A 25,016-nucleotide genomic window follows, 5' to 3' on the forward strand; every position below is an offset into this window, starting at 1 on the left:
GTTAATCTCTCTCTTTAACATACCCGTTCAAATGCCTTGAGGTGCATGTCTGTCTTTTTTTGCACATCCAAAATTATCAACACAGACTGGTCAGTTTCCATATGTAGTGTACTGCCCTATCAATATCTCTGAACAGCTTAATGCATGTCATGTTTGACTTTTTGTAGGTACTGTATGAGCCTCAGTAATTTGTTAATTTATTAAATTAATTGCTCTGCCTAAATATACTAGCATTCAGAGAAACAATAGGTGTTTTAATATTCAAAGAGTAAAATGTTCTGCCAGGCTGTTAACTCGCATGTTATGGTCTTGAATTAGTAGTGCTGCTGTGGGTTATGTAGAATCTGTGACCAGGACTTTCTTACAGGTTTTGTGAGATCCACCCTCAAAGGTTTATTAAAACTTGTGCTGTCAATAATATATAGTAAGCTAATTTTTAAAAGATCGTCCCTGTGTAAGGTTTTTTAATCATTCAATTCTTACTGTAAAGGTAACACAGTAATACAGTAGTTGTGTATTAATTCTAGATATATTAGAATTGCACATTTTGCTATAAGTATATACTTAGTGTAATGTATACAATAAAACTGTAGGCTATATGAAATGGTAGTTTTTGACTTGACATTAAAAACATGAGGAGCTGAATAAATATAATATAATACTATATCATTCTACTACTAAATGAGATCTTTACTGTTCAATTCATTGCAGTTTACAATCCAAAGATGTACGGTTGTTTGTTTACATAATAAATTCTGGATGCATTTAATGCTGTGATACAATTAACACCAAGATTATATTGACAGTAATAATGATGTTAACCCATTTTTTCTTTTTCTTTTTTTTTAACCCCCAAATTCTCCATCTCTCTACTTATCAATTTTTAAACCACCTTTCTTTTCTCTCTAAATCTTAATGTTCTTTTTTTTATGTTGTCCGCTTTGCTGTTGTTGTTGTTATTATTATTATTATTAATAACATTCATCATTGTAATGGCTGGTGCTTTTTGTTGTGTTTTCTTAACACTCAATCCACCATGTTTCTGATTATGCACGGAATCACTGTCATCCTCATGTTTACTCCATCCCGCACTAACTCAATGTTTTTTTTCTCTCCCTGTCTGTCTTTTTTTTCTTGTTTCACTGTTCCATTTATCTCCTCATTTCCTCTCTCTACATATGGACTTCTCTTCCTTTCGCTTTACTTTATTTCCCTCCATCCCTTATTCACGCGCATTGGCATCCATGATGGCTCTTCTCTTTTCTGTTGACCCTGTCCCTCTCCCTTTCCACTGTTCCCTTCTCTCTGGGTTGGGTTGGACGTGTTGTGTGTTTGGCTGACAGGTTTCTATGGGCTGGAAGAGTCTGATCTAGATAAAGTATTCCGCTTGCCCACCACCACCTTTATTGGGGGCAATGAGAGCGCTCTGCCCCTTAGGGAGATCATCCGCCGCTTGGAGGTGAGTGAGGACCACAAGGAAGCTAAAACAGCTAAAAAGATCACTTCTTATTTTAATTCACCCCCTCAAAAACTTATTTTTAATCTTTGAAGAGCCACACTGTCTTGAAAAAACTATTTATTTATTTTAAATTCTATTCCAGTCAATCACAAAAAAAAAACAAGAAAAGTCATGGGGCCTTTGAATGTTGTTTTTATTTTTATAAATAAATAGTTATAAATAGTTTTGCTTCACAAAAACGACACATGTTATGCTTAAAAATATAATGACTGATTGAGTGTTTAAATGTCAATGTAAAATATCAAACCATGTGTTCTCAGATGCTACTTTTTAGTCAGTTCTCAAGTTCACACAGGAGTCCTATATGGGAAACCACAGGTGTAGTTCATCACATTAATTATGAACATGATCCACTAACATTTGACAACCAGGAAGTGTCACAGGGCATTATTATTTGAAGAGTTGTATAATTTGAAACATTACAACTTCTTTTTGTGAAATGGTTGTGTGCTGCAGTACTGTGTAGTATTTTCTTTCAGTTTGGAATAAAACAATTACTTGTTGCTGAAATGTTGTGTTTCTCAGATGGCATATTGCCAACACATAGGGGTTGAGTTCATGTTCATCAATGACCTGGACCAGTGTCAGTGGATCAGACAGAAGTTTGAGAGGCCTGGGGTTATGCAGTTCAGCCTTGAGGAGAAGCGGACACTGTTGGCTCGCATGGTTCGCTCCACCAGGTACGCACACACTCATAAAGGCCAAACGTAAGGAATACGTGCATTAAACCTCTCAGAATGTTTGCATCGGTCTGAACAGACACAGTCGTCATTATTAAATTAAATGGTTAACGCACCGAATCTTCGCACCAAACGTTTTTCTTGGTGTGACTGTTCTTTTCTTCCCTACTGTGACGTACACTCGAGTGAAGCAGCTTCTTGAACAAAAAAAATTTAGGACAGGACTTGATTTTGTTCATCCGGAATTGATTGGATCGTTGTCGTTAGGGATGTCAATTTACATAAATTCCCATGGTACATTCCCATAGTCCGTTTTGGCCGTTCATTTACACGTCAACAGTGTTTTGGGGGCCTGAAAACGGGTTTCAAAGTGCACGTTTTTGAAAACTATACTGTTATTGTATCAGTGTAAACTTTCACATTTGTGAAAATTGTGACGTTATGCACATGTTCAGTCGCGTAGTTTTTCTTTACAGAGTGACCTCGCCAGCTACTGGCCTGGCATGCATAAGCCAGCGTTTTTTTTAATCCTTTTCATGGATCTGTGTGAATGGGGCTCGTTTTGACAATGTTGTCGTCTGTATGCGGAAAACGCAAAGGAAAAACGTTTAGGTTTTTAGTGCATTGTTGTAATGTAAACGTACCCTTAGAAGCTTTGCTGACATATTGGAAGTAGACAAATATGTCTTCATGATTTTGAAGACATCACTCTGCACTTCAGCTTCTCATCAGATTTTCTGTCCAATCAAATGCTCTCTAGTCTGCTCCGGTCCAGAGACACAATAGCACAGAGAATATCATATGTGCGAGTCAGCACATACCAGAAAACGTATCGGACTCATTTGAATTCTACACAGAATGCTATATTTTAAAGCATTATGGAGAAGATAAGGAGGAGAAACGGTTAGAGATTAGGAAGAAACTGCGACTTTACCGAGCTCAACATATAAAATAAATGCTATTGGCTATTTTGGGAGGGGAGGAGCTGTTTGATATGTCCCGCCCTGTTTTCCTGTTTCAGTACAAATTGTCAACACATTGAATAATGCTGCTGGGCCTAAATCTTCAATAACAAAATATGACTGAGAAAATAGTCTTTTATTAGACTGAAAGTCAGAACAATGCAGGTGCATTTTACTCATTTAACAAATCTAGGGCTGTCACTCAATTATTTTGGTAGAGTAATTTGTCAATTCTTTTGAAAATTAATTGAGTAATCTGATCATATTTTTGGTGGTAATAAAAATAGAATAGAATAGAGTGAATACCCTTAAAATGACTTGATACATATGTAATAACAACAACGAGGCAATAAGCTTACACAAAGTATTTAAAGAAAGTCATTTTATGGTTTTATTGAACAACACTGTTGATACATATGTAATAACAATGACGAGGCAATAAGTTTACACAAAGTATTTAAAGAAAGTCATTTATGGTTTTATTGAACAACACTGTTTATAATATTATGTATATTATGTATTTTAACAATCAACTTATGTACATTATTTATTATAACAAATGCCTGCAGAGGGCACCCATTAGGGTGATTGTTGTTGTTACACTTACAGCATGATCAAATCCTTGTTTAATATTGGCCAAACAACATTTAATTCAAATGTCCACTTAAACTTTAATTTTTGGCCACTTCTTTTCAAAAGAAATGCTACAGTTGCTGTAATTTCTTGAACAAGAACATGTGAACATCAAAGCATGCAAACCCAGAGCGAGGGTTTAAACTTTTATTTTGAAATCTTGATGAATACTGATGTATTCACCTGTGTTAGTGTAGGTTTATAAATGCTATATTATGATTTTTAAAATCTGCCCAGAACCGATCACCAGTGATCACCACGAAATGTATGCCGGTTAGTTCTTTTTTTTTCCGTGTCAATTCTATCATCCTAACGGATGAAAATACACTCAAATACATTCAAATAAAGTCATTTGTAATCATAACTTCAGTTAAATAATAATAATTAAAATGGGTTTGCGTTAACGCCGTTAATAACGCCGTTAATAACGCGTTTAACTGACAGCCCTACTTAAAATATAACCTGCATACACAATAGTCAATAGTAAAATTTATTTACATGTTTTGACTGAACAGTTGTTGCATGTTTTAATAAAAATGTTGTTTAATATAACTAGTTACTATGCACATTCCAGTACGTTTTAACTGTTATTCTTAAACTTACATTTCGCCAAATTCATTCAAGTCCTCGGTTCACCCGTCCTTATACTATCAGCACAGCATCAGTTGTCTGTTGGGTTCAGACAGTGCTGTCACAGTCATAGTATGTGTACTGTTCGATACTGTTCGCATGCTCAGTATCACCAGCTCATTGGTGCTCAGTATCTTGGACATGTCCGAAAGAAACAGTTCTCGGTTAAAGGGATAGTTCACCCAAAAATGAAAATTAGCCCATGATTTACTCACCCTGAAGCCATCCTAGGTGTGTATGACATTCTTCTTTCAGATGAATACAATCAGTCTGAACTACTTCCGGCAGACGGAACTACTTCTGAACTACTTCCCTTGAACTTGACGCACAATGTAATGATGAACGCGGTTGCCCAGCCCTGTTTGTTTGAACCTCAAGAGGCGTCAATTGCCGTCATTACGTTGTGCGTCAAGTTCAAGGGTTACTCTTTTAGTGTAAATTGATGTGTACGGCCGTCTGCCGGAAGCTAGTTATTTTTAAATGTGGATATTTTTCTTACACGAACGCATCGCTTCACTTCAGACTTCTTTTATTAACCCCTGGAGACGCGTGGAGCACTTTAATCATGAAAAGATGCACTTTGATGGACTTCCAAAAGCTCAAGCATGTTCGCTTGATGTGTGAGAACCAATGAGGTTCATTCTTGTGTGTTAAGCAGCAAGTTTGAACTTCCGCAAGAACCAATAATGTTTATTCTCACGTGTTACGCAGCACGTTTGAGCAAGAGGTTTGTTCTCGTGCATCAAGCAGGTTCGGTTGAGCTTCTGTTAATGTTCACTGATCAATGTTTATATCTGAATAAAAGCCTAAATTCAATCTGTTCATCACATAAAGCGACCGTGTCTCTTCAGAAAATTTGGATTAAACCGTTCGATTTATATGGATTAGTTTTACGATCTCTTTATGATTTTTTTTTTGAAGCGTCAAAGTGGTAGTTGTGTAGCTTCCAATGGAGCAGTGGTTCTCAAGCCTCATGCGGCCCACCAAATGCCGACCACATTTAAAAAATACATTCCAGTTTTACAATTTATTTTTGTTTTAAAATGGATTAAACAAATATAAGTTTGAACTATGTTTTTTTTTTTGTCATATAAAATCATTTTGGTGATCATATATATTATTTCAGACATTTCCAGACCTACTATGTAGCTACTACCGCAATTATGATGTCTCTGCAATAGGGAGGGGAAATTATATTTAAAAAGATGTTGTTGAAACCCATATTTTATGTTTATTGCAATTTTATAATATATTACACATGCTGATTTCTGCAGGTTTGAGGAGTTCCTGCAGAGGAAATGGTCGTCTGAGAAGCGCTTTGGGCTGGAGGGCTGTGAGAGTCTGATCCCTGCGCTCAAAACCATCATTGATAAATCCAGCAAAAACGGAGTAGATGCTGTCATCATGGGAATGCCTCACAGGTAGAGGAAGAGATGCTAAATTTATAGAGGGGGAAAATGGAAAATAACTGAAATTACAGTGGCTACATGGTGTTCTGGTGATTTATGGAATCAATTATAAACTCTCTTTCTGTCTGTCACTGTAGAGGACGTCTGAATGTGCTTGCCAATGTTATCCGTAAGGAACTGGAGCAGATTTTCTGTCAGTTTGACTCTAAATTGGAAGCTGCTGATGAGGTCAGTGACATTTTTGTCTATATACACTTTGTTGGAATCTCATGAACTTATAGTATGTTTGTTCTGATGATTGTGTTGGTACCTGTAACAGGGTTCAGGAGATGTCAAGTACCACTTGGGCATGTACCACAGGAGGATAAATCGTGTGACTGACAGGAATATTACCTTGTCATTGGTGGCCAACCCTTCCCATCTAGAAGCGGTGAACCCGGTGGTGCAGGGCAAAACTAAGGCAGATCAGTTCTACTGTGGAGACACAGATGGCAATCGGGTGAGATGTAAACTGCATCAAACTAGTGCTGTGACAATGCGGTCATATACTTTACCATTCAAAAGTTTGGGGTAGGTAAGATTATTCTCTTATGCACCCCAAGGTTGCATTTATTTAATTAAAAAAATACAGTAAAACGGTAATATTGTAAAATATTATTAATAATTAAAATAACTTTTTAAAACATTTTGTTTTTGAATTTTCAACATCCATTACTCAATCCTTCAGAAGACATTCTAATATGCTGATTTGATGTTCAACAGGCATGTGCGGGGGGAGTGGGGTGGCTAATATGACAATGTGTACAAAAGTTATGAATTGTTTAAAAGTTGGAAAATTCCTGTTTATTTTTACGTTATCTCCCGTCAGACAGCCATAACGCGTTGCTACGAGCTTGCGTCTTGCTTTGGACTTTACTGACACATAGGGATGCATCTCATCATAGACTGCTCCCCTAAAATCTACTTCCGGCGAGATCATCACAGATCGCCGAAAACAGTTGGAGAGATGGGTTGAGCACTACCAGGAACTGTACTCAAGAGAGAACATTGTTGCTGACACAGCCATTCGAAATACCATGCCTCTGCCCATCATGGAGGAGCTTGACTCGCCACCCACCATCGAGGAACTTGGGAAGGCCATCGATTCACTGGCCTGTGGGAAAGCACCAGGCAGTGATGGAATTCCACCAGAGATTATCAAGGCAGGAAAGGGGAGCTCTCTTCTTGGCCACCTCCACAACCTCCTGCTCAAATGCTGGGAAGGGGGCATTATACCCCAAGACATGCGAGACGCTAAGATCCTGACGCTTTATAAGAACAAGGGCGATCGCAGTGACTGCAATAACTATCGTGGGATCTCCCTCCTCAGTGTTGTGGGGAAAGCCTTTGCACGTGTCATCCTTAACCGTCTACAACTGCTTGCCGATCGTTTGTACCCAGAGTCGCAATGCGGGTTCCGAGCAAAACGGTCAACAATTGACATGGTGTTCACCCTTAGGCAGCTACAGGAGAAGTGCCGTGAGCAGAGACGTCCTCTGTTCCTTGCCTTCATAGACCTGACCAAGGCGTTCGACATGGTCAGTCGGACTGGCCTCTCCACTCTCCTACACAGGATTGGATGCCCCCCCAAGCTCTTGAAGTTGATTATATCATTTCATGAGAATACGATGGGCACAGTCCAGTATGGCGAGTCATCCTCAGACCCTTTTCCAATCAAGTGCGGTGTGAAGCAGGGGTGTGTTCTGGCGCCAACACTTTTTGGCGTGTTCTTCTCCCTGCTCCTGCGCTATGCCTTCTGCAACTCTGAAGACGGGATCTTCCTCCATACTAGGAGTGACGGGAACCTTTTCAACCTTGCCCGCCTCAGAGCAAAGACTAAGGTCCGCAGGGTACTCATACGGGAGATGCTGTTTGCAGATGATGCTGCTCTTGCTGCACACACTGAGGGTGCCCTCCAGCGACTTATCACCTGTTTTGCAGATGCATGCACAGAGTTTGGCCTTGCCATCAGTGTCAAGAAAACCAAAATAATGGTGCAAGATGTCAACACCACTCCTGAAATCACTATCAGCGACCACACCCTGGAGGTAGTGGAGAATTTCACATACCTTGGCTCCACCATCTGCAGCAACCTATCCTTGGATACTGAGCTCAATATAAGGATAGGCAAAGCAGCCACCGCCATGGCTCGACTAGCAAAGAGGGCTTGGGATAACACTCTATTGACACTCAAAACAAAACTGAGCATCACCTGGCAGGATCGTATCACAAACATAGCCATCCTGGCCCAGGCAGGTATGCCAAGTATGTTCACCATCCTTACACAGAGGCGACTGCGCTGGCTTGGTCACCTGTGCAGGATGGATGATGGTCGTATCCCAAAGGACGTTCTGTACGGGGAGCTTGCCACAGGAACACGACCATCTGGACGGCCAACCCTGCGCTACAAGGACGCCTGCAAGCGAGACTTGAAAACGTGCAGCATCTGTCCGGCTGATTTGGAAGCAGTGACATCGGACCGCGAAAATTGGCGATCCACCGTTAAGACTGGTGTCCTTTTAGCCGAAGAAAAAAGAGCAATGCAGTGGGAGGAGAAGAGGACTCGTCGGCAGCAAAGCGTTCAGCCTGTTCCCATTGACATCACCACTGCTTACACCTGTAGCAAGTGCCAGCGGTTGTGTCGCTCCCGTATCGGACTCTACAGTCATAGTAGAGTCTGCAACCAAACCACAGACTGACCTGGGTGCAGATTCTAAACCATTGTCTCTCGAAGACAGAAGGATGCCAATATAGGAATGCATCGATACCATTTTTTCAGAAAAGACCCGATACCAAAAAATATTATTAGCAGAGTGTTAGCCGGTCCGATTCCAGCGCAGAATTTCTATACCTCTGTATGTAGAAGTGATAATCACTCTTTAATGTGTTAAACACAATCTACTAAATACAGACAACTTTATTATAAAGTAAAACAACAAATGAAAAAAATAAATAATCAATCTTTTTTTTTTGGTGATATATTTTTTTGAATATTCCATTAACAGGTCCTTGTGTAGAAATTTGTGTTCATACATATAATTTTTTACAGTTCAATTAATAAAGCAGGTTGTCTTAAGCATATCCGTGCCATCATCTAATGCTCAGTAAAGTTCATCTTTAAAAAGCACTAAAAATTTAATAACACTGTAAACTTGAGCAGAAATTAATATCCATTTTTCATACTGTACGTTAATGCCTAAATTCATTTGTAGATCTTAAACGATTGATTTTAGTATTTTATTTTTAATTTATTTAAACAAAATAGTTTAGACAACTGTCCATAACATAACCAATAAATTGGGCTAAATCTGTTTCGATGAGAATTTTAATATCTGAACATCCTTTGTACTTTTAGGATGTTTTGTAAATGGATCAGTTATGATGAGCTCAGATCGAACGAACTGCTGTGTTTTTGTTTCAGGTGATGTCCATTCACATCCATGGTGACGCTGCATTCGCAGGTCAGGGCATTGTCTATGAAACCTTCCATCTGAGCGATCTGCCCTCCTACACCACACACGGCACTGTGCATGTGGTTGTCAACAACCAGGTATTTTTGCACAAACAATTCCACGCGTGATGTAATATCCCCCACCAAATATCCTCTTAATACACCTCTGCTTCTCTTTCTCAGATTGGTTTCACCACAGATCCTCGTATGGCGCGCTCCTCGCCGTATCCCACTGATGTTGCCCGTGTGGTCAATGCCCCCATATTCCACGTCAACGCAGACGATCCTGAAGCTGTGATGTACGTGTGCAATGTGGCCGCAGAGTGGAGAGCCACCTTCCACAAAGATGTGGTGGTGGATCTGGTGAGAGAGTGTTTTTTTGTGTCTTTTATATACACTTTTATCATTTATTGTCATGTTTTGGGAGTTTGTGACGTCAGTAAGGCAAATGACTTCTTTCCACTAGGTATGTTATCGCCGAATGGGCCACAACGAGATGGATGAGCCGATGTTCACCCAGCCACTGATGTACAAACAGATCAAGAAGCAGAAAGGAGTTCTTCAGAAATATGCTGAGAAGCTCATCGCCGAAGGTGCCGTCTCACGACAAGAGTATGAGGTCAGTCAGTCCTGCCCAGATCCAAGTAGCTGCCCAGTATCTTCAGCGGTCCATATAAAGTTTTTCTCATCTCTGTCCGTAGGAAGAGATTGCCAAGTATGACAAAATTTGTGAGGAAGCTCATGCTCGCTCAAAAGATGAGAAGATCCTCCACATCAAGCACTGGCTGGACTCCCCCTGGCCAGGTGTGTATGAACATATATATTATTGAATTAAGAATTTCATTGTTTTATTTACTTAAATATTTTTACCTTGATTTCATAATTCAAACACAGATGATTCCTTCACAATAAGATTTATAACATGAATTTACAAAATAAGTTTGAATTTCCATTTTATTCCTACCTTAAGTTATTTATTAAACCTTAAAAAAGGGAAATAATATCTTTACACATTTATCTTTGGTTGCATATTCCTGTCACCATCTGGAAGTGGAAGGTTCAGAATGAGTTGCAATATCATATGTACTAGACTTTGTTGATAGTTGAAAAAACCCAAAATGCCAGCATTTTGTTGCTGCTTCATGTAGATATAAGAGCATATTCATTGTGTTTGGTGTGCAGGTTTTTTTACTCTGGATGGCCAGCCCAAGAGCATGAGCTACCCGTCCACCGGTCTGCCAGAGGAGGATCTGACCAACATCGGACAAGTGGCGTCATCAGTACCCGTAGAGGATTTCACAATTCATGGAGGTTAGACATGTGCTGACATACGGAAATATGATATCTCAATAATGAACATGCGGTATTGTTATCGTGGGCACTTTAAAATACCATGAAGAATTATTTATGAAGAATTATTCAGATTTTTAGAATGGATTTTAATAATACTTTTCCATCAACCGGTTAAAATGTACAATACTGCTTGTATGCTGCGTCAAAGAAGACGCACGCGCACTGATGTAAACAAGCCCAACACGCATGAGCAGCATGGCGGAACGAGTGAAGGAGACGCATTGAATGAAAATGCACATTCACTCTCTGACTGCAAATGGTGCTTATGCAACAGCAGAAATGCAGCCGTTCCCCCGGTAACCACGTAAACAAAGCAGTCCTGCTACTTTGGCCCTGTCCCAGATGGCACACTTCATATGCACTTTTGGTCTTGTGGACTTACAATGGCTGCCGTTTATGGCTGTGACCGTTAAGTCCATGAGACCGTAGGGCAGTGGTCTCAAACTCGCGGGGTGATATTTTGTGGCCCCCTACTTGACATAGTGCGGCCCATCGTTGCATGTGCCGCTTTCTTTTTTCTTTTTTTAATCCCTTATGGGCTACCATAGATAGTCTCGTGACAGCTTACAGTGGGTTTGTTGTCAATAGTTGTCATAGTCAACCGCGAAGTACAAACATACTGCGCCTGGAAAAAATGAGCGCGTCGCTTAAATTATGAGCTTGCCGCGCGCCTACATTTGAAATAACGAACTTGAGCGCGCAAAATATGTGAACGCGATATGTGAACAGGCCCCTTGGCGAGCTACCACCAATCAGGCCACGAGCGACGTGTTGGAGGCCCCTGCTCTAAAACAATGTGAGAATAATCATTTTGAGCTTGTAATATGTGTCCAACAGGTTGATAAGAAGGTTTGCTTTGATTTGTGCAAAGTCAGTAATTTGCCTGAGACACTATACATGTGTAGAAAGAATTCAATAAGACGGGCAGACATGACTGCAAATATTTGTATTTCAAAAGCAATAATTGTTTTTCTAAGTATAATAAAAGGAAATGTGCTTTCCAAAAAAACATTCAATATCATATTGAAAATAAAAAGGACATGAGCAAATATAAGTATCACAAATATGTGTTATAAGGAAAAGAAAAAGAATGTTTGTAAAATGAAGCATCACAAAGATGTTGTGTATAAGGAAAAGACAAAGAAAGTTTGTAAAATGAACTTCAACTGTCAGAAGGACAGCTCATGAAGAACCAATCATGTACAGAAAGGAATGTTCGAATTCAGAGGAACAGTTCAGAAGAAACGTTAATAATAAAGATTGAGAAGATTGGATCAGTTGTGCTCCTTTTTTGGAATACTTGAATACTATTTTTTTGTGGAATACTTGATGCGGCCCAGCCTGACCCAGACTCCACCTCCAGCGGCCCCCAGTTAAGTTGAGTTTGAGACCCCTGCCATAGGGTGTCCCATTTATCATTTTAGGTCTCAGAAGGGTGCTCGCTTTGTGGTCCGATATGCACCCTTGATGCGCACTTTTGCCGAGCCCGCACTGATGCGAGCTCCGCAGCAGACTTCTTCCTGACGGTCAAAGCGGCGTTACGTCACGAAAGTGCGGACCCGTTGGAAGACCGCGAGTGCTTAGGGTGCCATTTGGGACAAAGCCTTTCTATTTCAGTCATTAAGATGTTTGTATTTGCATTGGTGTCCATCACAATGCCAAAAACTTAAAGACTTAATAGGCCATTTATTTTCGAAATTAAACATTTTTACATTTTAATCTGGACTATAACATGTCCTAGATATTGATTTAAATTGTAACACTTTACATTTAAGGCTCTATTAGTTAACATTAGTTCATTTATTAGTTAACATTAATTAACAATAAAATACTTCTAAAGCATTTATTAATCTCAGTTAATGTTAGTTTCAACATTTAATAATATTGAGCTAACAATGATCAGTTGTATTTTTTTAACTAACGTTATCAAAGATTATTACACTGCTCTGTGGAATACTTGATTCTGATTGGTCAATTACGCCGTCCAGCGTTATGTTATTCCCAGATAACAACCGCTGAAAACAGATAACACGGGCTCATCCGGGTTACTGAAGTCAGCAGCTCTATACGCTTGCTAGGAACGTTTTTCCTTCAGGCTGATACAGGATCCCTCTGCTTCGCGTTGGTGTCCTCATCACCCTGTCGGGGGTTTATTCTGAGATAACAACCGGCTGGATGTACATTATCCCTTACATAAAATACTTCTAAAGCATTTATTAATCTCAGTTAATGTTAGTTTCAACATTGAATAGGGCTGCACGATTAATCGAATTTTAATCACGATCACGATTTTGGCTTCCCACGATCAAATTCGCGTGATCGAGCGATATTTTAAATGCGTCATTCAGTTCACAGAAAGCTTTTTTTTTGCCAATCTAGCGCACCGTAAACCAGTGTCTGATCACGTGCCTCCATGAGCCCAGGTGCGCGAGAGAGACCTACGGTCTGCGTGCGAGCGACAGTGCACGAGAGAGACCGCGAGTGTGTCTGCGTGCGAGCAACAGCGCGCGCCTACCGATTGTGTCGCGCGCGAGAGAGACTGAGTGACAGTGCGCGTGAGAGACCGAGTGTGAGCATTAGTAAATTGCATTAGTAAATTGGTACATACTACATATATATATTTACTATTTATACCATGGTCTGGGTGAATACTCGATTCTGATTGGCTGCAGGGTGTCCGTTAAAAAGTGATAGAGGACACCTAAAGTAGTTCTGGTGAAACTGCCTGTTTACCATTCGAAATTAATAAATAAATGCGCTGCCTACAACAGCTGTGTGAGTAACCATAGCAACAGGCAGTCAACGTTAGTTAGATATTACATAGCCTACTATAATGAGCGACTTCGTTCGTTATTTCATCTTCAGTCTCTCACGGACTGACGGAGCCCAGTAAGCCCGCAGACTGCTCTCGCATCGATGGCCTGTCACCGACTTTATTTGACGGCTCTCCAGTCCAGCATCGGAGAGTCGACCTACAGCGGTGCTTCGGAGGCTGTGGTTAGTGTAGACTAGTGTAACACAAAGTGTTTTATGTGCAATAAAAAAATAACTATGCCTACCTTTGTGTTTCATGAAAAAAAAAATGCATTTTTGAACCTGAAGGGTTCTACAAGCTGAGCGGACTATAAATATCTCAAGTTGCTAAATAAATCGTCAGGCAAGTTATTATTTGAAAAAACTAGATTTAGCCTAATTAAAATATAAACTAATGTTTTAAAAATGTTTTATTTGGCAAGTGACCATGGTATAAGCGGGTTAATGCCCTTCGAGGTGACCGTTGTCAGGTTTTAATGGACTTCGGCGGAGGCAGGTTTACACCTCGCCGTCGTCCATTAAAACCTGACAACGGACACCTCGTCGGGCATTAACCCTTACATAAGAGGCATGGAAGTTCGATTAATGGACTCCAATAATCAGTCCTACAAACGTCTTGTTTTGACCTATTGTTTAACAAATAGAAATAATTTGAGCACATAAACTTTCACATGGAGAATTAAATAGATTAAATTAATGCAGTAAGACTTCACAACTAATCACTGACACTGTAGGCCTACCACAACATTTTACATTTATTAAGCGTCAAATAACAATGACTCTGAATTTCATCCATTAATCGAACTTCCATAGTGCAGTTCTGCCTTGAAATGTTCTCATTTGGTTACATTCTGTTATGGAATATTTGTTTTTTTATTGATTGTATATTTTGCGTGTTTTATTCACATCCATTATGCAGGTACAATGCAAGTTTATATTTTGCTTCCTAAAATAGATTTACACAATGCAAAATGTAAAATAGTGCCCTGTTGAAGTTTTGCTACATTTTCTTTATTGTTTTCATTATTCTTTAAGGAGATGCACTGAATTTTGGTGAATAAGAGGACCTATTTTATTTAGATACACATACATTAGCAGAAATGTAGCACAATATGGATGTGAAAGCAGTTATAATTAGCCTATGTGGCAATAAAATTTGTTTTGGTTAAAATCAACAAATAATCGTGATAATTAATCGTGATCGCAATATTGATCAAAATAATCGTGATTATCATTTTGGCCCAAATCGTGCAGCCCTAACATTGAATAATGTGTTGAGCTAACAATGATCAGTTGTATTTTTTTAACCAATGTTATCAAAGAATAATAGCTTCTGCTCATTGTTAATGTTAGTTAATGCATTAACTTACGTTAACTGAGACCTTACTGTAAAGTGTTACCTATTCTTTATCATTCTTTTGCACTTTAATCTGTTTGAAATAGTTGTTTGTTTACTCTGAACATTTAAATAGACAAACTATACACAAAAAATGCAGTTATTTTTGTTATAAGAAAAAAGTTATTAAACCTGTTATAGCAGGGGTTCTCAAAGTTTTGATAGGTGAGGGCCAATTTAGGAACCCAACATTGAACTGAGGGCCGCCAAAGTGGCGGGGGAGAAAACGAAGAAAAAAAAACTGAAAAGAAAACCCCATTTGAAATTATTTTAATGACCAGGTTGCATCTCTACAGTTTACATTAGTTGCAATTAACACATTTTAATTCATAACTGAGGCTAAACCTGGCAAAACTTGTGAAAATTTTGGGGGGGAGAGAAAGAAACTTTTAAAATAGAAGCTTACCAAACAAGTCATCATCATCATGCATTTCTATCATTGCTTGTCAGTCGCGTTTCCATTATTGCAGATTTGCATATTTTTATCTATCTTTTTTAACCCGTAACTGAAAAACGAGAAATGAACGGTTGTTGTCTTTTTAAAACGCAAAGTTGAACAAAATTTTAATTTGAACTGGCTTCACCAACTGCTGCGCAAAAAAGTAAATATCGACAGACTTTTTCAGATTTTTGTTTAAATGACTTTTTGCCCCTTTAAATATTCACAAATTAATATGGAAAACATGTCGATTTTACTGGTTTTCTAAGGCCAAATTAGAACCTGGAATTTATATTTTTCCCGCAGTGATGAATGAGAAGAGCCATATAGCCTGTACGTGTCTGATCTAGCCTGATTTATAGGTGAGTTATAGGCTAATGATAATAAATGCGTCTGAAAAAACAGCGAGGCATTTTAATTGTTTATTAATAAACTATTGTTTTCTAAGTGTCGGCTAAAAACATATCTCCATCTCCGCTGTTAAGCAGATGCGCTTTTAGAGAGAAATCCACCTTTCATACGGATTACATAATCAGGTATTTGCTTTCGATTCGAGTTTGTTTGTTTAAAAGTGCACATTTTAAGCTTTAGCCTACATAGGCTATATTTTGTTTCAGTTCTCGCGCTCCAGTTCACGGAGATCATGAAAGCGCGTAGTAGCCTAGGCTACTGATTGTTTTATTTTATTTTACAAAAGCACGTTTTCTTGTTATGAGTTTACACAAATAAAAGTAGTTGCGAATAATGCATTATTATTTTCTGTATGACCAGAAATGATAGACTAGTTTAAGTTGTTTCCACTGTTGATAGGAAAATGCAAGTGTTCGCGCCCGCGAACATTTTGAAAGGTAATGGAAACGCGGCTATTAATAAGCTTGACATTGTTAAGATTATTATTAAGTCACATTGAATATTGATTAGGCCCTACTTGGTCAACATACCCTTTTAAATTGCAATGGGATTTGTGGTGCTGGTTTCGGTTGGCCACGATTCCTATTCCTGTGTAGACAACCACTGTTCCTGGTGGCCTTGGGAGTGAGGTCAAGTGCGATCGGTCGGTCGGACCATGTAATTACCGCTTATGCCTATGGATGCCGCTAAACACCACTAAACGGAGATATTCATTTTTTCAAAGCAATAGTTTTAACAGTTTTACAGATGTTATCGCGGGCCGCCAGAAATGTTTCGGCGGGCCGCCATTGGCCCGCGGGCCGCACTTTGAGAACCTATGTGTTATAGTATGACAACTTATTTGATACCGTCACATGCCTAATAGAGGTACGCTAGACATACAAAATAGTACATAAATATGCACACATTTCATGTTCTGTTACAAAAATGCTCGTCTTTCCTTTGTGTAAAGGTCTGAGTCGTATTCTAAAGGGCCGTGGTGAAATGATCAAGAACAGGATGGTGGACTGGGCTCTGGGAGAGTACATGGCCTTTGGCTCTCTGCTCAAGGAGGGCATCCATGTGCGTCTCAGTGGCCAAGATGTGGAGAGAGGAACCTTCAGGTATAAACGACAACATTCACAATCATTCAGTATTCAAAATCATTCAATCAATCAAAAATTTTAGAATTACCATAATAATATAATTATTAAATGTAGTTGTGTAGTAACGGCACATTTTTGTGTTTGATAGACCTTTTTATTTTAGCCACCATTTCAAATGCAGCATTATTTTGGATTTCAGCTCAGTGTAAGAGGTTACTGACCTGTTGTTTGTTGCATTTGCAGTCACCGTCATCATGTTCTCCATGATCAAAATGTGGACAAGAGGACTTGCATCCCAATGAACCACATGTCCCCTAACCAAGCCCCGTACACTGTCTGCAACAGCTCTCTGTCCGAGTATGGAGTTCTAGGTATTCAGACGCTCCGTGCATGTTAAATTATCTCTGCAGTTAATGGAAGTTTGAGGACGCTCTTAGAAACTTGTGTTTTCTTTCTTTCCTTCGTCCCTTAGGCTTTGAGTTGGGCTTTGCCATGGCCAGTCCCAATGCTCTGGTTCTGTGGGAGGCCCAGTTTGGAGACTTCCATAACACAGCTCAGTGTATAATAGACCAGTTCATTTGCCCTGGACAAGCTAAATGGGTCCGCCAAAATGGCATCGTCTTACTGCTGCCACATGGCATGGAGGGGATGGTATGGCTGCATTACCCACAATTCTTATCTCCATGCTCCACTCTCTCTCTCTCTCGCTCTCTCTCTCTCTCTCTACACTCACCTGTGTGAGCTGGCTGTAAAGGAGTTTTGTTCCTTCACAGGGTCCAGAGCACTCATCTGCCCGTCCAGAGCGCTTCCTGCAGATGTGCAATGATGACCCTGACTTTAACCCTGTAAGACTGGCTACCTAACATGTCTCTAAGCGTTCAAACACAAAGATTTCATAGACGTTCTCAGAGTCAATATGTACCTTTTATTTCGACTTCAGAAAATCACTGATGACTTTGAGGTGCGTCAGCTGTATGACTGCAACTGGATTGTTGTAAACTGTTCAAATCCTGCCAACTATTTCCACGTGATGAGGAGGCAGATCCTCCTTCCCTTCAGGAAACCTGTGAGTTCAGCTGTCTTGAGAGCATTTGTTCAAAAATTCATCAAATGCATTATTGGTGTTTAAATTAACAATTTGAAATTTTAACTGATTTATTTATTCATTTTCTTTCTTTCTTTTTTTTAGCTTATTATCTTCACCCCCAAATCTCTTCTGCGTCATCCGGAGGCCAAGTCTAGCTTTGACCAGATGCTACCAGGTCAGAAACTGTTCTTTCCATTGCCGCTTTTAGGGGGAAGATTTTAGAGAGAACAGTTGCGCCATTTTGGCATACATAAACAACAAATGAGAAGGAAAGTTTTCATTCGTGGTCAGCCAATATGAATTTTTTTGATGGGTGATACCAATATGAGAGCACGGTGGCCAATGGCCAATAGAAAGTAAATGATCATAAAAAAGAATTGGAGAAAATCCAAGTCCAGGCACTCAGTAGGATGCAAAAGTAAAAAAGCCTTTATTGTTTTAAGGGCTAAAACATTAAAACACCAACGCGTATCGGCCCACTGGCCTTCATCAGGGTGTTGGTAACAAACAGACAGAATCAAGTCATACTTATAATTGCATTGATTTCAGGTGTGCCACTCTGGTGCTTGCAACACAAATTCTCAATATATACACAATATATATATATATATATATATATATATATATATATATTAGGGGTGTGACGAGATCTCGTGCCACGAGATCTCGTGAGACTAAAACATGACGAGATTTCTCGTCGAGTGAAAAGCTGTCTCGCGATATCGCCATGACTGAGCGTGAGGGTGAGATTACAATAGAATATTCCACCGCTACACTCACATTCGCCTAAACTATCGTTTTGCTGTTTTTATAAAAAAATAAAAACCATTATAAAATAATGTAAAAGTCTGCTCTGCTCATCCAGCACGAGTTGCCGTTGCAATCAGTGCAGCACGAATCACAGTTCACTGATCGCGTGAGGATGGCGGAGGATTCGTTGCGCAACATAGACTAACGTCTGATAAATGTATTATTGTAGAATGCGCGCTCAGCACCGCCAGGGACGGACTGGGGCTAAAAAACAGCCCTGGACTTTCTCCCAAACAGGCCCATCATCCAGCCATTCGCCCCTAGCCACTAGGATGTCCTGATACTATGCCACAATACTGTAACCTATATCAGACAAGGTATTCACAGCAAGTAATATCTCAAAAACAATGATGACAATTGGGGTTTTGTTTATTAATGAAGCCTCAGTCTTCAAATAAAAAACAACAAAATGTACAATGCCATTACATCTGCATTGAAAATAAAATACAAATAATGAAATGTCACTGGCTACAGAAACCCTAATTATAAAACATATAGTTACTATATACCAGGGGTCTCCAACCTTTTTGTGTGCGAGGGCTAAAGGGATAAAATAATCTAGAAGGGCTATACTCAAAAATATTTATTATACATATAACATGGTGGTGTTTTTTTACCTTACCTTTACCTTTACTTTTAACTTTAACTTTTTTACTTTTCACCATCATATGCGAAATAATACAATATCTTGATATTCTGGTTCAACGATTCCTGAAATTTTTTTAATATATATATATATATATATTATTCTCTAAAAACCTATTGTAGCATAAACATTTAGTATAAATATTTAATGCAAAATAAATAAATAAACTGCCATAACTTCTAAACAAAAACATTACTGCATTACATTTAATAGCCTACATTTATAGGCCTACATGACTATTAATATAACAGCATTTTTAATATGAATACAGGCACATTTCTGCCAAAAAATTTGTTTTACTAAGTTACAGTTAATTCATAAGTTGTGGAGTGAAATGTCTTCTAACTGGTTTGTTCTTGGAACAATGTTTCACCTGTTTTTTTGCGTCAAGATGTTGAGAATATCAGCGCTTAAATCACAGCCATCTGTGGGTTTATAATAGAGATAGAGAATTCTGCACTGAATTGAAATGCTTCTCAGTGGATCGCGCAACTCTGTGTAATAATGTTCGCATGATCAAGATCAGTCCGCACAGCTGCTTCGGCCGCGATCGCAGTTTTTTTGGGCCGAGCTGATAATGCTCCGCGCTGGCATCCAACTTAAAGGTGCATTGCTGCCACCTACAGTACTGGAGTGTGAAACAGATTAGTGGGGGGAAAAAACAGGTTATGACTGCGGGTGGTGGGCCGGCCCGCCGGCCGTCCTGGAGTACCGGCCGTTCTGTGATACTCCAGATCACACAGATGGCCAGTCCGCCCCTGAGCACCGCTGCTCCCTATACACAGAGTACGCGCGATCACGAAAGTGAAAGTAAAACACAAGCTCCCTGATGTGCATTGCGCACAAATTAGGCCGCGAACATACAATAGTCCGTCTCCTAATACCCATCTCTGGACTGTTTATTTGCGGCTATGGTCTCAGTTTGCACTTCGAATATATTGAGAGAGTACTGTAATGTCTTAAGGACAACAGACAAGAGAGGCTCTGTTTCTGAACTTATAATCGGAACGCAAGAACAACTGTAGAGACAAACACACCAGCCTCGTTTCTCTCTACCCGGCCTTTTCCGAACTCACCGCATTAACCCTTAACCGCCGGTGCAAAATAAAACGGCAATTTGAAAACAATTATAAAGAGTCTGTGTGCTAACTTTGATTATGGTTGCACTTGCACTTATTGTTTGCGCTTAATAAGACTTCAAAAAGGTAGGAGGTCACACACAGCCTCAATCAGAAGTTCTGAAAGCTCTTAAATGTACAGTAAGGGCTGAAGAGACTAATGTGAAATCATACAGAGAAAAGCCAGTCAATAAAAACCTTTTATAGTGCTTGTATATTGTTTTCTTTCAATGCATTTGATAATTCATACTCATAATGCATGTCATTTCAGGTCTACTTTATAAGATTATTAGTTAAACATTGCAAAATGCACCTGCATACTATTTTTCCAGTCATGAATTTTGTCATTGAGGATTTCTGAAAAATTGTGCAAAAATCTCGTCTCGTCTCGTTCTTGTGAACCCAATCTCGTGTCTCGTCTCGTGAGATAAGCGTCTCGTCACACCCCTAATATATATATATATATATATATATATATATATATATATATATATATATATATATATATATATATATATATATATACACAGTGTATATACACTCACCTAAAGGATTATTAGGAACACCATATTAAATACTGTGTTTGACCCCCCTTTCGCCTTCAGAACTGTCTTAATTCTACGTGGCATTGATTCAACAAGGTGCTGAAAGCATTCTTTAGAAATGTTGGCCCATATTGATAGGATAGCATCTTGCAGTTGATGGAGATTTGTGGGATGCACATCCAGGGCACGAAGCTCCCGTTCCACCACATCCCAAAGATGCTCTATTGGGTTGAGATCTGGTGACTGTGGGGGCCATTTTAATACAGTGAACTCATTGTCATGTTCAAGAAACCAATTTGAAATGATTCGAGCTTTGTGACATGGTGCATTATCCTGCTGGAAGTAGCCATCAGAGGATGGGTACATGGTGGCCATAAAGGGATGGACATGGTCAGAAACAATGCTCAGGTAAGCCGTGGCATTTAAACGATGCCCAATTGGCACTAAGGGGCCTAAAGTGTGCCAAGAAAACATCCCCCACACCATTACACCACCACCACCACCAGCCTGCACAGTGGTAACAAGGCATGATGGATCTGATTACGCCAAATTCTGACTCTACCATCTGAATGTCTCAACAGAAATCGAGACTCATCAGACCAGGCAACATTTTTCCAGTCTTCAACTGTCCAATTTTGGTGAGCTCTTGCAAATTGTAGCCTCTTTTTCCTATTTGTAGTGGAGATGAGTGGTACCCGGTGGGGTCTTCTGCTGTTGTAGCCCATCCGCCTCAAGGTTGTGCGTGTTGTGGCTTCACAAATGCTTTGCTGCATATCTCGGTTGTAACGAGTGGTTATTTCAGTCAAAGTTGCTCTTCTATCAGCTTGAATCAGTCGGCCCATTCTCCTCTGACCTCTAGGATCAATAAGGCATTTTCTCCCACAGGACTGCCACATACTGGATGTTTTTCCCTTTTCACACCATTCTTTGTAAACTCTAGAAATGGTTGTGCGTGAAAATCCCAGTAACTGAGCAGATTGTGAAATACTCAGACCGGCCCGTCTTGCACCAAAAACCATGCCACGCTCAAAATTGCTTAAATCACCTTTCTTTCCCATTCTGACATTCAGTTTGGAGTTCAGGAGATTGTCTTGACCAGGACCACACCCCTAAATGCATTGAAGCAATTGCCATGTGATTGGTTGATTAGATAATTGCATTAATGAGAAATCGAACAGGTGTTCCTAATAATCCTTTAGGTGAGTGTGTGTATATATATATATATATATATATATATATTAATGGTGGGCATAGATTAAAATGGCTCATTTGAATTCTGTCGAAGGCATTCAGAATATGTGTGCTACCCAAATAAATAACCTCGCAGGTAGTTTGTAATGGGCAGGGGCGGAGCTAGACTCTCAGTACTGTGGGGGCGGAGCTTCATCATGGGGCCCTCTGCTACCAAGTCATTTTAAAATTAAAACCGTAAAAAAAAAGTAAAATATCTGATGAATGCATATGTAATAATGTGTCACTTGTTGAGCCAAGTAAGCTTATGTTAAATAAAACACAAAGACGATCTCGTTCTTTTCTTTTTAATGCGCCCGATTTATATTTTCTCTCCATTTTCGTATATCTCTACATTATACATTCGCACCTCACTTCACCCGCTGTACTCCTGAGGCAAGTAGGCCTACCTTATACGCTGTTTCGGTCCATTTATGACTCACAAGACGAGCTCCAGTTCACGCGCCGGCGCCTCCGTGTCGTGATTATCTATTGTCTGCTATATTTACTTATTTATTAAATCCAGGCAATTGGTTGATGAAACATTGATTAAAATTAAGATACAATTAATACAAAACGAAATTTACCTTAAGCCTGGTTCACACGGGACGATTTTAAAATTGTCGGCCGATTTTTCAAACCTGAGAGACCCCACACACGGCGATAAAAAATCACAGGTCTAACCGTTTTGGTCGTACAGTGTGTGGTGCGCTGCCACACGGCAAAATCAACACATTACACACAAACTGATTTGACTCCCGAGCATTCCCAGGTCAGACGGAAAATCTTGCAAAATCCCTCGAGATAAACAATCATGGCGGACGAAGAGGATGCAGTGGTGATAGTTTGTAGTTTGTTTTTAACCGAAAAAAAAAAACATCAGAAGAAAAGGCGATGGTCAAAGAATCTCCGACGTCCACCGGACTTTCTGGTGCGCTATGCCGCCGGCTGTTTTGATTTTGTTTCCCGGTGCTTCCTCTGCGCCTCGTCACCTCGCTTTCTGATTGGCTACACGCCACAGTCCACAGGCTGCGTGCTCGTTTGTCCCCGGGGGACACCACACACGAGGAGAAATCGGGCCAAAAAAATCCAACATGGTGGATATCCCCGATTTGAGATCTGAGCGGTCCCGACGTCCTTCCGAGCAGACGAGAGTAGTCTTAACACACCACACACGGCAGGAATATCTGATTAGATTATTTTATGATAATCAGAGCATCCTTAAGATTGTCGGAAGGGGTAAATCGGGGCTAAAATCGGCCTAATTATCCTGCCGTGTGAACCAGGCTTTAATGAAAGGCTTTGTCCTTTATGTTTGATGTCTCTGTGAAAGTTTTAAAGCAGTCTTTCAGTGCCGCTTTCAGAGCGGTCACGTCCGTAACAGGGAACTGTCACGTAACATTGTTTTTCCTACGGTGGCCGAGAGAGCTCCACGCGCTGCAACTCAAGAAAACACATGCAAATCGAAAAAAAACCCGCATGCAAATAGAAAAAAACACATGCAAATAGAGAAACACCCGCAAATTAAGAAAACATCTTCATCAGTTTCACAACACACGTGAGCTCCAAATATTCACAACACCTCCAAATACAGAAACGCGCTGCAAAAGCTCACAACACAAATACAGAAACGCGCTGCAAATAACACAGACCACAACGGAAATGTTTCCAGGGGAACCAAATAAGTGACGAACCCGGCTGGGACGTGCTGGTGTTTACAGCTTAAAATTCTACTTTATTTATTTGTTTTTGCAAAACATACAGAGATTAAATTTTTTTTATGACATACAACTTGTATACAATGTACAAAATGTATTAACAATACGTTCAATGTCATCAGAATATACGAATGAGAAAAGAGCAATGAGCTGAAAACTAAAATAAATAAATAAAAAAGATAGAAAAGAAGAACATGAGGGAAAGATATTTATCTATACATCAGTTACACTGTACAAATTGTTTCATGTTATGTTTAAAGTTTCATAAGAAATGTTAGGTAATGTAGGGTCCAAAGTTTTAAAGTTGAGACACACAGATATATAACGCATATTTTAAAAGCTTTCTTGTAAAGTAAAAAGAAAAATGTATTTGCAACCGTTATGTTAACAGCATTATATTTCTGTCGTAAGAACAGCTATTCAGCTAATGGACACCGTGCTGCGTTGTCATGGGAACATCCCAGGCGAAAATAATGAGGAAATTACGTTGTCTTTCGTTGCTCCCTTCATCAAGTGCGATCCACACGGCTACATAATGGCACACTAGAGCCCTGCTCACCCCAAAGTCCCACTTTAAGGGCTCTGCCATCTGCCCTCCGAAGGGAGTAGGGCATAGGGAAGCTCACGAGCAATAAGCACGTACCAGCCGGGTTCGTCACTTATTTGGTTCCCCTGGAAACATTTCCGTTGTTGTCTGTGTTATTTGCAGCGCGTTTCTGTATTTGGTTGTTGTGAACTTTTTCAGCGCGTTTCTGTATTTGGAGCACATGTGTGTTGTGAAACTGATGAAGATGTGTTTTTTCTATTTGCATGCGTTTTTTTCTATTTGCATGTGTTTGCTTCAGTTGCAGCGCGTTGAGCTCTCTCGGCCATCTTATTTTCCCTCATAAATGCGTACATGAAAAATAAGACAAAATAAATATGTTATGTTCTGTGGAGAGCCAACCCTTCTTCATCCGGTGGGTAGTATTACTTTTTGTACTTTTGCCACCTAAAAGTTAAAGTTTTTTTGTGTCACGTCTGTTACGGATGTGTATTTCC

At 39.7% G+C, this 25,016-nt stretch overlaps 1 protein-coding gene across 4 annotated transcripts in view; it reads left to right on the top strand.

Annotated features, from left to right (window-relative positions):
• The window catches only part of ogdha (oxoglutarate dehydrogenase a), a 51,354-nt gene that overhangs the window by 17,506 nt on the left and 8,832 nt on the right, over positions 1 to 25,016 (top strand). For all 4 annotated transcript variants that reach the window (XM_056246725.1, XM_056246723.1, XM_056246724.1 and 1 more), the window contains 16 exons: positions 1,344 to 1,459; positions 2,045 to 2,199; positions 5,699 to 5,845; positions 5,971 to 6,061; positions 6,153 to 6,332; positions 9,294 to 9,422; positions 9,507 to 9,686; positions 9,790 to 9,942; positions 10,025 to 10,127; positions 10,506 to 10,634; positions 16,689 to 16,839; positions 17,065 to 17,192; positions 17,294 to 17,472; positions 17,595 to 17,666; positions 17,762 to 17,887; positions 18,011 to 18,083. In XM_056246725.1, the coding sequence (XP_056102700.1) occupies positions 1,344 to 1,459; positions 2,045 to 2,199; positions 5,699 to 5,845; positions 5,971 to 6,061; positions 6,153 to 6,332; positions 9,294 to 9,422; positions 9,507 to 9,686; positions 9,790 to 9,942; positions 10,025 to 10,127; positions 10,506 to 10,634; positions 16,689 to 16,839; positions 17,065 to 17,192; positions 17,294 to 17,472; positions 17,595 to 17,666; positions 17,762 to 17,887; positions 18,011 to 18,083 (2,112 nt within the window). The remainder of the gene's footprint in view (positions 1 to 1,343; positions 1,460 to 2,044; positions 2,200 to 5,698; positions 5,846 to 5,970; positions 6,062 to 6,152; positions 6,333 to 9,293; positions 9,423 to 9,506; positions 9,687 to 9,789; positions 9,943 to 10,024; positions 10,128 to 10,505; positions 10,635 to 16,688; positions 16,840 to 17,064; positions 17,193 to 17,293; positions 17,473 to 17,594; positions 17,667 to 17,761; positions 17,888 to 18,010; positions 18,084 to 25,016) is intronic.

The sequence above is a fragment of the Rhinichthys klamathensis genome, unplaced genomic scaffold (assembly GCF_029890125.1).
Source record: "Rhinichthys klamathensis goyatoka isolate OS25496 unplaced genomic scaffold, OSU_Roscu_1.1 h1tg000040l_1, whole genome shotgun sequence".
Classification (NCBI taxonomy): Eukaryota; Metazoa; Chordata; class Actinopteri; order Cypriniformes; family Leuciscidae; genus Rhinichthys; species Rhinichthys klamathensis.